Genomic DNA, 17,412 nt, shown 5'->3' with positions numbered 1-17,412 from the left:
CGTGTGTGTGTGTGTGTGTGTGTAGGGGGGGGGGGGGGGGTGATTGTGGCGTGGGGGTGGAAATGGGAGGGAGGGGGGTGGTCAAATGGGAAAGGCGAGTCTCTTGTTGTGCGACGACCGCCATTACATTGCCGCGCGTAAAGGGGGGCTTGTCTTTGGATGTTACGTTGCACAAGCGTGCGCGCGCAGTCCCCACGGATACCCCCCCCCGACTCAACACCACCACTTCTTATTTACCAACCTCAATGACATGATCACACATAGCGAGGACGCCAAATCTGCGCGAGGGCGAGCATTTTTACGCGCGCGCGCACACAATAAAACGTGCAAGAAATCGGTGCTTTTTCTTTGCCTGCTCTTTGCGTGTGCGTGCGCGGGTGTGTGTGCAGCCGCTGGAGGACGTGTCGTAATGATATAAAACTGAAAGGAAGGAAGGATTTTTTTTCACGCGCACACACACACAGAAGGCTGCTTGTCGCTTTCCTGCCGCTGGAGTAAGAATATAGTTTCTCTCCTCTTTCGGACGATCGTGGATTGTGCCCCACTTTTGTCCCCGGGAAGGTTTGAGGGGACGCGAGGAAGCGCTATTTGGGATTTTTTTTGCTCATCTGGAAGAGAATCTCCATCGGTTTCCTGAATAGAGAAGCAACAGAGGGATTAAAACATTCCTGGCCGGGTTACATTGTGCGCTGAGCTAAGAAAGGCGGCTATAAATAGCGCCTGCGCGATTCTCGTAAACTATCACAAGTGGTGCATGGGATCGTGAAGAAGAATCACGCGTGTTAAAATCACACTCGTGTTTGTTTGTGTGTTTTTCCTCGGAGACTAGAAGTTCTTTTTTGTTTTTTTGTTTTGGCGTGCGTGCGGTCGTCGGCGCGTTTGCAACCATGGATTATTATTCCGATTATCACTACGATGTGCGTCTCAGGTTGATCTTCACCAAATGGCGTGGATGTGTCCGCCTGACCTGGATTGGAATCGTGTTTTGATCCCCCTGCGTGGATTATTTTCAGTTCGACCATGGGCACATCGTGCACTTCTTCTTCTTCGCTGTGAATACGCCCCATTATTTGCTGCTTCTCTTATTTATCTGGACCTCTTGTGAGGTTTCAAGCCTTGCTTTTTTTTTTAATTTTTTTTTTTATTTTTTTTTGTGGCGTGGACCCCACTTCAGGGACGGGACCCCCACTCTGTGCTGTGTGTCAGCCCCTTGGGGTGTTGATGTAGGATTTCGACATGCCCAACGCTGAGGAGCCAAAGCTGGAAGCATTATGACGACAACGACGAACTGGGTGGCGAACGGGGCAAGCCTTGAGGACTGCCACTCCAACATCTTCTCCCTGGTAGGACACAGAGAAACAATTGAATGCCTATGCAAAGTTACACGATAGGAATGTCTTGAATGTAAAGGATTGGATTTAGTTTGGAAGCAGAAATGATAATATTGTGCTGTAGGTGCCCCTTACCAGTTTATTTTTGTTATCGAAACATTAGTTTTTATATACAATACAGAGCTGATTATAATTTAATTTAAATAGAAATAAACCAATAAATATTAGAAATCCAGCTCCAGCGCTGTTAAAAACAAAACAAAAAAAACATGTATTTTTATATACAATACAGAGCTGAACATAGATGAAAATAAATGCCTAAATGAAAGAGTAATTAAACACCTCACATCACGGACTCCCTTGCCAGCTAATTGGGATTAGCGGTATTAATTGAAAAGTGTTTTCAGTGTTGTGGTTGTAGAACAACACTGCATCATTCTGAGGGGTGTTAGTTAAAATGTGGTTACACGAGGGGGATGTAATTACAATGTGTACATGTCTTTAACACAAATGGCTTGTTTTGACATACAATACAGAGCTGATGAGAAATACACCAATAGAAAAAAGATTTGACATCTGATGTCATGGAGTTCTGGGGTTGCCCCTTCTTATTATTTGGCCCCTGATACCACATGGCGTGCTGTGGGGAGTATTAGGGACCCTGCATCCTTTGAACTGCTGGGTCAAAAATAGCCCAAAATGGGGTATTTGGGTAACTATTTGTGTTCCTAAAGGGAGACTGACCCAGTCAGTGGTTCTTTGTTGACCAGTTGTGCTTTATGTTGTGTGAGGGTGTGTGTTGGGTTAAGATTGTATCGCACAAAATGGGTTAAATGAGACATTGCTGTTGGGTTAATCCAATGTGACCCCAAAAAAGGTATGGAATATAACTAATTATAATCAATAATTACATATTTAAACAATTTTAATTAAATGTTTTTTTTGTAATTTAACAGTTAATATATACTAATTTAATTAATTGTTAATTGTTGGGGTAAAAAAAATAACCCAATATTGGTCAAAATTGGACAGCCAAAATTTTTGTATTAAAAAGAAAAACATCAAAACTTTGGGTTGTTTTGCTTCAAAACAACCCAAAGTTGGGTCAATTTCACCCAAGCAGTGGGTCGTTCTGATTTTGGACCAATATTGGGTTATTTTTTTTAAGTTATTTATTTATTTATTTTTTTAAGGGTGTTGATGTCATGTGGGTATGGCATCATAAGCCGAAACTGTACCCTCTTAGTAGTAGTAATTGACATTAATAATCAAATAGTTATTAAATGATTAAGCCAAACCAGCAGATATCTTCCATTGTTTCATTCCTCTTCCAAGGATATGAGCATGATATTTCAAATGAATATGATGATGATTTCATCTTTCAACACAGAAAGTTGAGATCTTAACTGCATTTGGTGACTCACTTCCTGGCATGTCAAAGATGACTGAATTAACTACAAAAATGTCGACTATTGAGGCTCACTTTGATAGTCCCGTAGGTGTTCATAAAACAATATATTGTTTAATGAAGTTAAATTAATTTTTAAAACTAATTATGACATTAAATTAATTTATTTAAAAATGTGTTGTTGTATAACACCACTGCATCATACTGAGGGATGTTTCTAATATTCTCAAAATTACCGGTAGATTATTTTGGTCACATTAGGTACAACTGGTTCAACTACGTTAAAAAATATATTCTCTAAGATAATGTGTGGTTTCTAAGGCAAGCAAAGTACAGTAAATACCTGATTGATTGTTTTACACCACTGTAAACCATATTAATAAACATGTACAATTAATAATGCACAAGCACATTTAGCACCACGATATATTCATTATAGTCCAAGATCTGTATCAATAATTAATGCTTAGCATGTGAGGCTAAAATCACACACCTTCTAATGATACACATGTAGTTGGATAGTGCTGCTCCACACACTTGCCTATTTCAGATCACATGGAATGGATGGTGACGCTCACCCCTATAGCATCATCCCCCCTTTTAAATAATAATTTCAGTTTCCAATACCGAGTGGCGGCTGCCCCTCAAATATTTCTCCCAGGCATAATGATTTCCTCATCTTCAATATTGTAATGTGTCAAGCTACACAAACGGCTTACCAGCTCATAAATCAGAGGATCGTGCAAGCTGAGGAGCTGTCGAAAGCTTTTCACTCCTCCTCCTCCTCCTCCTCCTCCCATCAACCTTCCAGATAAAAGCTGATAAAATGTTAATGTTGCCCTCACAAAGATGGGTTGATAGGAGTTTTCTGACAGGCACAGCGAATACAGTTTGAGATGATATTTGGTGACTTTGTCGGGAGGCGGGTGGTAGATTTGGCAGGTCCCGCCCCTCGCCAAAGAAAGAAGCAGCGTGCTAACTGTCCAGCTCCCTGAGGGCAGCCAAGTGGAAAGGCATGCAGTAGACTGGAGTACATGCTTTGGCTCCAAACAAAAACATCGAGGTCTCCAGGGCAACATTGTTGTAGTTAACAAAAACTAACCAAAGGACTACATTTGAAAAAACATTTTAGTTAATGAAACAAAATAACAATGATTTGAAAACAAATGAACACTAAATCGAATGTACTTCTACTATAATTGTTGAGAAAATGTCCTTCGTTTTCGTCTTTAATTAATTAATATCATACATGCGCTTTCATGTTTGGTTTTAAATATGCAGTAGTTGTTTCAGTATTGCTGCATGTCAGTACAGAAGAATTATAGTTTTGATTTATGCCTTTATGGAAGTGTGGAACAGTAAACAGTTTTGACTGCGCTGTCGCTCAAACGTACTACAAAGTGTTTCGCCCATATTGGCAAAGTCATTCGAACATACTACAAAGTGGTTTGAATTTATTGATAAAGTTGTTCAATCATATTGGTAAAACAGGCTAAATGCTAAAAATGACATTTTTTCCCATAATGCAAAACAGGGTATTTTTTTTTTCATGCACAATTGTGCACTACAGCCACTTGACACGCGGGCAGCCGCAGGACAAAGCTCACCAACAGGAAACATTAAGTTAAGTAAATATTTGATTCACATTTTTTTAAATCGTATTTTCTACAAACAATGTTGACTTGCTTAATTTTCACTGTACGTGAGCTTCATCCTGTCCACCTGTGACATGGCTGCAGTGCACAATCGCACCCATGCAAGTCGATATCCCATTGCATTATGGGAAAAAATGTCATGTTATCTATCTATCTATCTATCTATCTATCTATCTATCTATCTATCTATCTATCTATCTATCTATCTATCTATCTATCTATCTATCTATCTATCTAAAGATTACAGTCAAAACTAATGTTTTAGTTTAGTGGTTGGTGGACGTCACTGGGATTGTAGTAGCTAACAGTAATAGCAATTCTACAGGATCATATAATTGTAGTAGTAGTAATAGCCATAGATATTACTAATGGTGTATACAGGTATATAATAACTTTTCATTATATTGAGTGATGGTCCTAACATTTCACTTACCTTATTTAGCCCCATCCGTTGGACGGAGTATAACAGGACAACTTCAATAGTAAACACGTCTGTTAAAGTGTCAATCAAAATAAGAGCATTGTCATCTCAGCATACAGTAGATGAGGTTGCAAGATTCATTTGTGTCAGTGGAATGTTGGCAAGTGATGCAGTGCTTAAAAACAAAGCGTACAGTGGCAGCTGTTCAAAAGAGATTTACCAGAAGTTCAATCTTATACTGGCTCACATGTGATTGCGCTGTGGTCATTTCCTGCCTTTTTTTTTTTTTTTTTTTTCTAACTGGTGCAATCATTTGTACATGTGCTTTTGCTTATGTCTTGCAAAGAAGTGGAGATTATTTGTCAAATGTAGTTGTACCGACGTAGATAGATATTGTATAACTAAAACGATAAACTTTTCTTGAGTATTTTTTTTAATTACCTGTTACTTGTACCTCCTAAAAATACAATGTTCTATTCATCAAAATAGGCTTTTTACATTTTTAAACCCGTGTAGATGACAAAACCGTACAGAAAGTTAATTGTAAGTTGAGGTCTTGACTGATCTTGGAGCTTAGAAAGCAGAAAAAACAGGAACAGCAGCCACATGGAGGAACGTGATCCAGGCAGTTTTAACAACCATGACACAACATGGCCTTTTTTAAGAGAGTTTTTTGACGTCAGCTGCAAGAATGATTCATGGTGAATGTGTCATGTCTTGTGCCAGGCTAAAGACCAGCAGGTTAAAAAATATTTACATCAAATCTGGTGAGGTGTAATTTTTCATTAGCTAATGTAGCAATTTTTGTTATTCAGTTCACAATGTTGGCAAAAATTTGGGAACAGAGAACCCATAAAAATCTTCAACAAAATCGCAGGTTTAGCAAAACTAAGCTAGCCATTGCTGCTGCGTTGGTAGCACAAGTTACCTATTCCGAATGGAGTGTTGCTAAACACCAGCAAGTTAAAAAAAAATCCCATACAAGTAAGGTATAATTTTTTTTTATTAGCTAATGTAACAATTTTGTTATTCAGCTCACAGTGTTAGCAACATTTTGGGAACAGAGAACCCATAAATACCTTCAACAAAATCGCAGCAGTAGCAAAACTAAGCTAGCATTAGCACTGTAAACAAGACAGCATTTGTCATGGCTGCTATGTTGGTAGCATGAGTGACTTATTCGTAATGGAGTGTTGCTGTAACGCTAAATGTTATGTTTTTTTGTTTATTTTATTTTTTTTAGCATGTATAATCAATTACAAATCTTAAACAGGTGATTAAACTTTTTTTCTTAAAATTCAACTCGTGGTGCAAGATGGGGCCAGAAAGAGCAGATTTTCCCCACAGATTATTTGACTAATATTCTGTTAAGTATATAATGACAGTTTTAAAAAGTATGGCAAAGTGATTTCTTTCATTTTTTTTTTACAAGCTCCCCTTCGAGTACAGGAGCTAAATCAGAGCTTCTAGTTTTATTTTAGTATTGTTTTTTTTTCTATACACAAGTTTTACTAAAAAGAGTAGGGTCAAAAATAACCCAAGCATGCGATTGACTGTCCCCTTTTTTGATACAAAACACCCTACTACTTTTTCCTTTTTTCTTTTACAGACAGAGTGTGACCACTTTCATCTCTATTCAAATGTGAAAAATAGTGTAGCCGGCCTCTTTTTATTATCAACTGGGCATTACTTGACCTATGTTGTAACATAAAAAAGGTCTTGGCTAAGCAGTCTGACAACCTGTTTTACTGCATTCCTCCATGCGCTAACCTTGTCGCTCTCACTGATTTACTGCTTGTAACTGCAACTTGCATCATTATCATAAAAAAAGAAATGGAGACAGAAAGGAAGAGGAAGATGTGATGGGACTTTACAAGGTGCGTTACTGTCGTGAGATGTCCATCAGCGACGTCACACACTGGGATCAACTCATGCCATACATTGGCAAATCAACTGTCTTGTGTGCCCGCGATTATCCATCTGTGACGGGATGCAAAACGAGTCCTGTGTAGGACGTGAGCTGGCGACGGAGGAGGGGAAAGGGCGGAGGACGAGACGAGGGGTGGGGGAATGTTTTTTAGCTCCGACACAGAGGAAAAGAGCGAGAGCGAGCGGGGCTGAGGGACTGCAGTGGAATCTGTTTTCATTTTAGGAAAGTATTATGACTGATGTGCATTTCCTGACTGCTGGCCTCAGCCCCCGTTTGAGCGAGCGAGTCAGACGGAGGGAGAGAAAATTAAAGAGCGAGGGAGCATAATGAGAGAGGGAGGGCTGAGAGGGAGCGAGAACACTCATCTGGCTGTGGACATGTGCAGCTTATTGTAACAGTGACTCAAGCTAAGAAAAGGCGGAGACTATTAAAAAAAAAAGAAAAAAAAAAAAGAGCAACACACAGGAAGCCTCCACTGTGGTGCTTTGTACACTCACCGACCACTAAATTAGGTACACCTGAACAATCCAAAGCAATTTCCCAGCCTTTATTGCTCCAAGGCACGTTTGTGATTACTGTAGTATTTGTGTTGGATGCGTGCCTTTAAGGGGCGTGGCCTAGTGAATCACATCAGGGGCTGGAGTTGTGAGTCTTCTCATTTTATATTTGTGCGTTTGACTCATTTGTCCCATTCAATGTGCGTCAGCAAATGTGGCTCTCCTTGCCCACGTGTGAGGGCATTACAGTGGGATTGGGGCGGAATTGTTGTGATAAGCTGAGGTAATTCAAGGGTTGAATAAATATAATAAAATTCATGAAGTACTTCATTCAAATTCACAAAATTAAATTAAATTTAATTCAATTTAAATTTAATTTATTAAATTCAGAAGTACTTATCAGCACTTGGCATCGGTGACTACTCAAGAGCTGACTACTTGTACTGATATCGGTCTGAAGAAAGTGGTATTGAATATCCCATTATGCTAAATATTAACATGTCAATGGCATTTTGCATTGTTTGTTAGCATTAACATAATTTGCTTTGCTTGGTTATTCTGTTTTACATTTAGGCCTACTTTGACAGTAAACTTCAGTTAAATACCTCTTTGAACCCTCGTGAATGGGGGTAAACCTCTAATAAATGTTTATCTTAAAACTGGAATCAAAATGGTTAAAGAAAAATATTGTGAAGACATGATTCGTGCAGGGTTCCTCTTCTTTTTTTTTTTTTAGATATAGCTCTTATAGTGGCTCTCAGTCCAAGTGCAGGTGGTCATATTGTTGCTACCCGGTGGCGTCCGCACCCAGGAGACAACCTTCAAACACGTACATAAACAGGACGGAGATTGAAGGCACCCACATGGCCACACGAACATGCAGTATGTATCTCATATTGGAAACACACTAAATCTGCCAGCCACACTTGCACATGCACACAGTATATATGTTTTATGGACTTGAAGGGGGGTTGGGGGCTGTGAAAACAACCCCGCCAAGGACGCCGGCTTGTGCAAACACAGGTAGAATGCAGACTCTTTAATTAGAGGACGTCTTGTGTCCCCCCCCTCAACGGGCGAGGAGTGCACCGCTGGTAATTAAAGTGTCCTCGAGTGGAGGGTCTAATGTGATCAACTAAGAGGCGCTCATTAGCACAAACTGTATTCCAATAGAGATCCCGCCTTTATAATAATGATGTGATGGTCCGGCCCAGAAATAAAGTGCTAAGCTATGCAGCTGTGGGAGCGCCATTAAGCGCGGCGTCTTGATTTATGGTGGACGAGGCGCGGCGGCTTGTAAGGAGATGCAGGTGATCAGGAGTGGTGTCGTGTCTTTTTAGCACGGGGCTGTTTGTTTGTTTTTGTTTTTTTGTTTTTTTTCTTTTTTATTAATAGGACTCACGGATAAGCACGGGAGAGCGAAGAGCGGTGAAATTTCAAGTCCGACAGGAGCGGGAGATTAATAGGACGTGCTGCGTCGAAAACAATTTATTTTGACATCGTTTTTTTTAACAGTTGAGAAGTTACTGCATACAGGGTGGAAATGACTCATATTTCACATATTTGTGGATGTTTTTTTTTATGTTTAAAATATATATATATATTAATAAGTTTTTTGTGGATTACACATTAGCATTTTTACATAAGACAAAGATAATGACATTCAAACATTTACATCCAAAAAATTGCAAAAAAAAATAAAAAATCTGCCGATTTTTGCAGATTTTTCTCTATTGTAAAGTTAAATGCTATAGCACAAAGTATTGTGAAGTTCACGCTGTTTTGTTTTAGTAAGTAAATAATTGGCAGATTATTATCAATTTGTTTTATCCTTTGCACATTAACATGACATAAGACAAATATGACATTTGACACCCCCGACCCCCAACACACACAAAAATGCACAATATTTGCTAATTTTTTTTTTCTTGTAAAGTTAAACAAGTACTATAGTAAAAAAAAATACAATTTTGTTTTGTTTTTGCTTTGCTTTTTTGGGAGTAAAAAAGGCTGATTATTATTTATTAGGCCATCAGTTTTGCACACTAACACATGACCTAAGGCAAAGATAATGACATACAAATATTTCACATACAAAAAACATCTTAAAAAAAAGGCCAATTTTTGCCGATTTTCCTCTGTTGTAAAGTTAATAATGGCATAAGACAAAGTGTCGTAAAGCAGTGAAATAGTCTGCCTGTAAATCTTTATAGGAACAAGTGTTAAGGGACAAACAAAAGAAGATAAGATGCTTGTCTTTATTTTAATTTTTTTTTCAGGAGTAAAAAAATAGCAGAATTTTGTTGATTATAAAATAATGTATTTTATTTATTTTTATATATTTTTTTACGCATTACAACATTACAACACAAAATAATAAATGACATTCAAATACCTCCAAAAATCAGCAAAATTTTTCCCCACTCTGTTTTAAAGTTAAATACTATACGGCAAAGGATCATAAAACAACAGTTAAATAAAACAGGACTTCAAATGTATGAAAGCAAAGGAACATACTAATGATCATAACAAAGCAGTGATAGTGTGCGCATTGTTGAATTTTTTCACAGCCATCATTTGAAAGTCAGTAACAAAAGCCATGGCGGCGTCCTCCAACTAAGGACAGAACCAGTCCAGCTTTTCCGAGCCAACTTCCCACCCGCTACTCTTCTCCAGTGCCTCCATCTGGTCACTTCCCGCTGAACCCGGCGCTGGCCCGAGTTCCGCTTTTTTGCCCGACTCTGTTGACAGCCATCGTCGGCTTCACCTTGAGTGCCTGTGGTGGCACCTCCCACTAATCTGGCCCTGTCACTGCTGCCGGAGACCCTTGTCATCACAGTGTGGGACTTGACCCCGGCTGCTACTGGCTCACAGTGGTCACAAGTAACAACATACAAATTCTTCGCTATTGTACTTTTACTGTATTCTACTATAGACTTCTCAGCTATTTGTACTTTACCTGAATGCTTTTTTTTTTTTTCTTGGTGACTTTTTCAGGCCATTCTCCCATCACGTTAGACATTCTCACAACAATTCTGTTGTTCTTCTGGGCTTCAAGCTTAGGCAATGATTGAGACTTTATCAATTATAGGATGCTTAATTGTGTCTTAGGTTAGCTCTGACCACCTTTGCTGGCTCACCTGTATCACCATGACATCATCTACGGTGCAGCACGCCTGTGCCACTGTAGCATAATGCGAGCGTGCGATGAGGGTGGGGTGGCTGCAGGGAATCACAAAGAACCAAAAAAAAAGAAAAAAGAAAAAGAGGCTGTGCTCACACTCAATGACTCGCTTGCTCATGCCTTGTTTTTATGACGTCTCCTTTGATTACCTCTACCAACGAGGCCATGCTTTCATTGATGTTTGTTGGCAGGATTGCGTCACGATTTCTGAACTGATTTTCACAAAATGCTGTTGATGGGCGTGGCACGTTGCTTTCCAGACCATGGGGCTTTATTATTATTATTTTTTTATATTATTATTTTTGCAATTTTTCTTTCAGTTTTGTTAAAATTTGGATGACAAAACAATCCGAAATGAACAACATCTGGTTAAAAAACAGTAATCTGGGAAAAAAGGCTTTAGTAATACATTTTAATCAAAAGTAAAAATGTGTCTGATTGAAAATAATCGATTCTAAAAATATTGATAGTAATCCGTGAGTCAACTGTAATCCGCTTAAAAAAATTCCTCAACATTTTATGGTTGCAGTTTTAAAAATTAAATTGAATTCCAAAAACTACATTTAGCATACGCATGAATAATTTTGCACTGATTTTAGTAGGATTGTTCTGCCTTGGTGGAGGTCAGCGCTCAGCTAAGTCCCAATATGGTTGTGGTTTCATTGCTGTTTGTTCGCCAAATTAAAATTTTGGTGGATATTTTGTATAAAGTGTGAATCCAGGAATGTGGGTTGAGGTTTTAAGTATTTCATGAGGTTTATGTTTTTATTAGGGATGTTTTTTCCAGATGCCAGTAAAATACAAAAAAAATACAAATGTAGCGTCCATCCATCCATCCATCCATCCAAATCATTTTTAATAATAATAATAATAATAATAATAATAATACATAAAAAAATACAAATTTAATTTAAGACAATGACAAAAAAAATGATCAAAGACCTTTCTTCCTAACACAAATGATGATTCGCCAATGTGTCAGTCTGTCACAGTATGGCGCCAACTACGGCGTAGGACTTACTTGATGTCAGAAATGTTCCCTCTTCCCAACAAGTGTTTTCTTGGATCTTATCAAAACGTCGATCCAGAGAGGTGAAGATCAGTTCAAAGGGGGGGTGGGATGCTGGAGGCTGGTAGGGAGGCAACCACCGCTGGCTTCCCGTCCGTGTTGGTAAACGGGACTAGACGTGGGCAGGGGTATTTGGGAGCGCTGTGGCCCGAGTGTGAAATATGTAAGTCCCGCAGTGCCAGCTGTGTTCTATTCTTAGTGCCCGCTGGTGTTGGAGCATGTGCGCTGGGCGACAGGAGGCTGAGCGGGAAGGCTGGATTGGCAGCGAGCGACGCTAGCTGGCTCCTGGAAAGTTAGCTTGGCAGACGAGCAAAAGACTGGCAGATAGAGTCCTGGATGGATAGATTAAACACATCATTGTCACGCCGCCGCAGCCTCCACTGCTGCTCTTATTTATGACGAATTTAGCTGTTATGTTGCATCAGGGGGATGTTCTTGTTATCTCGGGCAGAGACACTCCATCTGGCTCAGACACATCTTCACGGATTATTCTGCCTTCCAATACATTTTACGGTCTACCTCTGCCAAGCGTGTTATACTTTCATCTGCGTGCGGTTGCTCCTGCGCAACTTCTTGTCTACTTTTCAAGCTACCGCTTTCTTTATCAGCAAATGATGTTTCTATTACGTTTTGGTGAGGTGTCAACATTTCCAATAAATCTTTACTTCATATACTGGCAGAAATCTTCTTTCAGGTTGAGAGCTCTAATGTCCAATCAGCTTTGATTCAAATCTGATTCTGAGCATTTAGTAGCAGTTATACTTAACCTGGAAAATCCTATTTAACACGCTTATAATCTAAATCCGAGATCAGGTTGTAATTTGTTGTGCTTACGTGCCTGAAAACAGTGTAGTATGCAAGCCCGGTCAACAGCAAGAAATTGGATGATGAAATACAACAAGCATGTGCTGGTCTGGTTTTATCTGAAAGTGAAAACAGCCCTTGTTTTAGTTTTGACAAACTTGCGCTTGCCTGCATTGCATGCTCAAAGCTGTACGCATCCCCAATATTTAAAAACAAAAATTTAAAAATGTTGTAGTACCAACATTGACCTGTAAGAGGCAGCTTGGTGTCTCAGTGCATCCAGACTGCCGAAAAATACAAAGCAGATGGAGTAGAAGAAGCGATAGAAAAAGCTAGGCTAGCTATTACTTGTAGCTTTAGGTTAGTTCTTCTTATGTTGTAATCATGTCGCTAAAATCGGTGTTGGAAATATTAAACAGGTTTAACATGTACAAGCAAATTATGAAGGGCAAAACAGAAATTTCTCTTTACGTACTCTTGCCACACCACAGGATGCAGTATTACTGTGTTTTATTTAAAATGTGCTATAGAATAAAACTTGACCTTCTCCTGTTTTAATTATTCTTAGTACGTCACAGTGTCCCATCATTTGTGAGCTAATTTTAGAACAGACTCGTGGGCTACACATGTTGAACTTGGAGCTAATGAGTACCCGCTGGCATGTTTATTTATTTTCAAGGACTTTTTACATAATCAGAACAAAAAAGCATCTGTGTTTATAGTTTTTTGTCTTGTTCCCTCCCTCCTTTGTTACTCGCAGGAGAAAAAAAAAAGTTAATTGGAAGCAATTAACTTCGAAACGGATTTTTTGTTGAACTCTGCAATTTTAAAGCATGGATTGTTTTTATATGTACAGTATATTGGTGGGTATAAGGGTGGGTTTAGAACGATAAATGGTGCTTCACTGTTTGTATTAACTTGAGTGACAATACAACCATGTAAGTCAGGATATGTGAGAACTTGCATTGGTCTGTTTTCTAAAATGCCGCTAGCGACATTGTAGTGAGCAGAAAAAAAAAAAAAAGTCAAATGTTGGGTCATTTTTGTAAAAGTTTCCTAGTAAGACTTTGGAGCTTCAGGGACCAAAACAGTGAAAACAACCCAAAACGCTACATTACTTTTCAATACGAAACTGAGTCCAAACAGCCCGCGTAGCCACTGATTTTGCAGGTGACAAATGTTCAAGTCTTGGTTGAGGCGTCTTTATCTTAAGGCCAATCTTTTAACGACGGAAGCCACACTGACAACGAGAATGAACTTTATTTAAGGGACGCATTCGCAAGCTTGTAAGTGGCCACATATTTCCTGCAACCCAAACGGCTCTGCCGGTATCCCACTTGGCCGCCGTCCAGAGCCCACTTAGGTTAAAAGGGCTCCTTTTAGATCCGGCGAACAAGAGAGAGGGAGCGAGACAACATGGTGTTGTCTGCTCGCCGCTGCAAATTCTAATGATCATCATGTGCTCATGTTCCGCCAAGAGATTATCTGTGACCAATCACAAGGCTACTTGAGGAGAACAAACACGTGTGCAGACTGTTGATTCACAGCGTTTGTGTTGCATCGATTCGCCCTCGCGCTCGTCTCGAATTAGGTCCATGATTCTTTTTTTTTTTTTTTTTTCTCTCCTTATAGAAATGTGTACAGCTCAATTTCAGCTTTTGAGTAATAAAAGCAGAGATGAGAACATGAGGCCTTTGTGTGGAAACGCATAGCATTACGTAAGATTGAGCTCAACGTGTTAGCTTAGTGGACTTGCAGTTGTTGCGTCTTAGAGTAAACAGCAGATTAGCGAGCCAAGCCGCCTGTTGCGAGTCCGAACCTGCCCAGGTGAGATCCAGGTTCAAGTCGGTGGCATGGCCATGACTACTTCCTGACTCATGAATGCTTTCCACTCTTGCACTGCTGGCGAAAGCGCAAAAAAAAAATCAAAAAATCGATGCAGCAGATTGCAAGCAAAATGAGGTATGTTTCATACCACTTATGCTCCATTTAGCCAATTTCAGGAACAATAACACTATTTGCTACTCGTAGGCACGGACGCCTCCATGCGGGGCTGATCAGCTAACAACAGTGATGATTCATTTCTTTCTCCTTTTACATCATTTATTATAGAATTGCACATAGACATTGACAGAGTAATTCAATACAAGACAACTGAATTGCTCAGTTAATTTCAAGGCGTTCATTTAACAAAAGTTAAATGGTGGGTTGTTTGCACCCTAACCATTTATTTTTAAAATATTTTAAACAGTACACCAGTGGCGATTCTAGGAGCAGAAGTTTAGGGGTAGTGGGCTCCCAGCCAGGCAAAATAACTTCCACTGTGTTGTGCATTTTAACGCATTTTCATTCCCACATTTGTTTAAAGTTACTGAACGCGATAAAATTGAATTTTGAGTTGCTACTGACACCTGTGACTGAAAAATGAAACTGCATTTTCCCCTTTTCACATGCACAATGCGCACATGACATCACATCCGCAGACAAAGGGCGGGAAATTCAAACCCGAATCCTGTCTGAAAAATATTGGCCAGAGGCTGGCAGGCGTTCCCATTATGTGTTAATGTACTAATTAAAAAATGTTGCAATCATAAATTGTCAAATAAAAAGGCAATTGTAAAGATATTTTTTGGGCAAATTGTTACAAAGGGCAGCTTTAAACTTGCCTTTGAAAATATTGTATAGAATGTTACATTTTTACGTGCAGTTTTAAATGAGCTTGACATCCCACCAAAAGCATATTGCTAGTTTTGATGCCCGCTAGACTACTAGAGTACAAGTGAGGAACATTTCCCAAGTAGTTTTTACCACTCGTTGGCTCAAAACCTTGACCCAGTGTCGGTCGTATCCTCAACCCAATATGATTGGTATAAATAACCCAGTACTGTATTGGCTTGGTTCCGTTTGGGCTCAGTGCTGGGTTAAGCAATTTTACCCAATTTGGGTTAGTTTTTAAGTTAACAGCACTTTTAAGCATCTAACTCGAGACAAAAATAAAATAAAATACAAAAATCGGCCTCAAGTCTTCACTTTATTAAAAACATGGACCATAATTTCCATCAATTTCCACTCATGTCTGTGGAGAGAGTTACAGAAAAAGGCAGCACTATTAGATATGATGATCTAAATAAATGATCTCAATGATTGAATCATTATTTTCCTTGACACATTTCATGTGCGTTCATGTTATCTTACAGGATGAACAAGGTGTGTCACTCTGTCGTTAAGAGTTAGTGTTGTAATTGTTTTGACTGTCATACTGTTATTAGTCATGTAACTGTTAATTGGTTGCCTGGACCGGTTGAGTGCACTCACAGCCTTTGTCAAACCTCCAATAAAGATGAAACCCTAAAGAACAAGAGTATCATGAATATCACCCAGTTGCTAATTAATATGTTCCCCACAGCAGTCTCTTAAAAAAAGAAAGAAAAAAAAAGTTGGCCAAGAAAATGGGCTAATATTCCAACAAGCAAATTATCTGCGTGTGCGATATATCAAACGAAAGAAGTGAGCTGCTAGTTTTAGACACAAAGAGCAATACAAAAATAGATACAAAGAATATTTTGTTCTTGCCTCATCTTTTCCTTTGTTTGCAGGAGAGAAAAATCCTGCAGCTGTTGTATGTTGCTTAGCAACAATTTTGTGCTTCTGTGTCTTCCGTGGCGGTTCTGCGAGTCTTTTGTCTTGACTTCATTTCTGCGCGCCTCGTCACACTTAATTAAGTCACAGACACTAGTGAGGCCGACTGGTTTATTTATTTGTGCCTTAATTATTTAGGCAAAGCGGGATTCACCCTTTTCGGGCCATCCCGCGATGCTTTGACAGCAGTTGGACGCGGGAGGCTTTGTGTGTCGTTATTTGTGTCCGACCGGCCACGTTGCTGTCTCGCGGCCTCCCGCTGCCCGCCTCTTTGTGTCAGGTGAGGCGGCGGCGGCTCTGACGGACGCTCGCCGCCGCGTGATTGGCAGCTCTATCTGTCACTCAGCCCGGGGGACTCTCGCTGCTCTAATTAGGTCACTTGGCTTGCTCACCTCCCAGGGCCCGCACGCTGCAGCATGGCGCAGATCAAATGACGTCGTCCTGCGTTGTGCGTTTGGGCGGAGGTGGCGGCACAAAGCGAAGGAAAAGCATCTGTTTAGTGCCTGGCAGCCCCGCGGGCCGCTTTGCTTCCAATCCCCCCGCGCTCCCTCCGCACCTGTTTGCCGCTTTTGGGTCGGTACTTGCGCTCCTTCACTAGTGCAGTAATGCGCATTGCTCTTCATTTGTGTTGGAAGACGCCCGAGGGGAGCGCGACTCCTCGTGGGTTAATTTGATTTCAGCTGGCTAATTGATGGAGGGGGGGAGAGTCGTCCCCTGCTCCTTTTTGTACCGCTAGTTTGTTAACGTCTTTGTCTCTATTGACTTTGCTACACTCTTACAACTGCTGGGTCAAAAGTAACACAAATTGGGTGAAATAGTTAACCCAGCGCTTGTTACAAAAGAGACCGAGTCTATGGATGGTTGGTTATTGGGGAGAGGATTTTGACACAGCAGGTTGGATTAAGATTTGGATCCAAGAATGGGTAGAAACTTTACTCTTATTTTGTTGTCAAAAAAAAAAAAAAAAAGTTGGGTCAACTTCACCCAAGCTAACAGGTTAGTCCTAGCATTTTTAAGGGTGTACACTCTAAAACCATTTGGGTCAAAGGTAACCCAATTATGGATCAAAACTGGACTGATCCATTATGGGTCATTTTGAGCCAAATGTCTGGGTTGTTTTATACAAACTGAGCCATATTATTGATTCTTTTTTACCCAATTCAAGAATCAGACCAATATTCGATATTTTTTTTACACTAAAAGACCCATTTCTTGACTCAAAGTTGGGTCAAATAAACCCAAGTAGAGGATCGGTCCATTTTTGGCCCATACTTGGGTTATTTTTGACCCAACTGTTTTTAGAGTGTAGCTTCCATTCATCACGTGTACACCCTAAAACTGCTTGGTCAAACATTGGACTGACCTATTAAGTTGGGTCAATTTGACCTAACTTTGGGTTGTTTTGTGCAAGACAACCCTATTTGTTCAAAATAAGAGAAGACGATTGGGTCACATTCAGTTTTTGCCGTTTTAT

At 39.9% G+C, this 17,412-nt stretch overlaps 1 protein-coding gene across 4 annotated transcripts in view; it reads left to right on the top strand.

The window, feature by feature from the left end:
* Positions 1 to 246: 246 nt before the first annotated feature.
* LOC144002019 (mediator of RNA polymerase II transcription subunit 13-like) overlaps positions 247 to 17,412 on the top strand; it is a 97,844-nt gene continuing 80,678 nt past the window's right edge. For all 4 annotated transcript variants that reach the window (XM_077496808.1, XM_077496807.1, XM_077496806.1 and 1 more), the window contains exon 1: positions 247 to 1,343. In XM_077496808.1, coding sequence (XP_077352934.1) covers positions 1,272 to 1,343 — 72 coding nt within the window. In that variant the 5' untranslated portion in view covers positions 247 to 1,271. The remainder of the gene's footprint in view (positions 1,344 to 17,412) is intronic.

The sequence above is a fragment of the Festucalex cinctus genome, chromosome 15 (genome assembly GCF_051991245.1).
Source record: "Festucalex cinctus isolate MCC-2025b chromosome 15, RoL_Fcin_1.0, whole genome shotgun sequence".
Taxonomy (NCBI): Eukaryota; Metazoa; Chordata; class Actinopteri; order Syngnathiformes; family Syngnathidae; genus Festucalex; species Festucalex cinctus.
The sequence above is the reverse complement of the archived record's forward strand: the minus strand, read 5'-3'. Positions and strand labels throughout refer to the sequence as shown.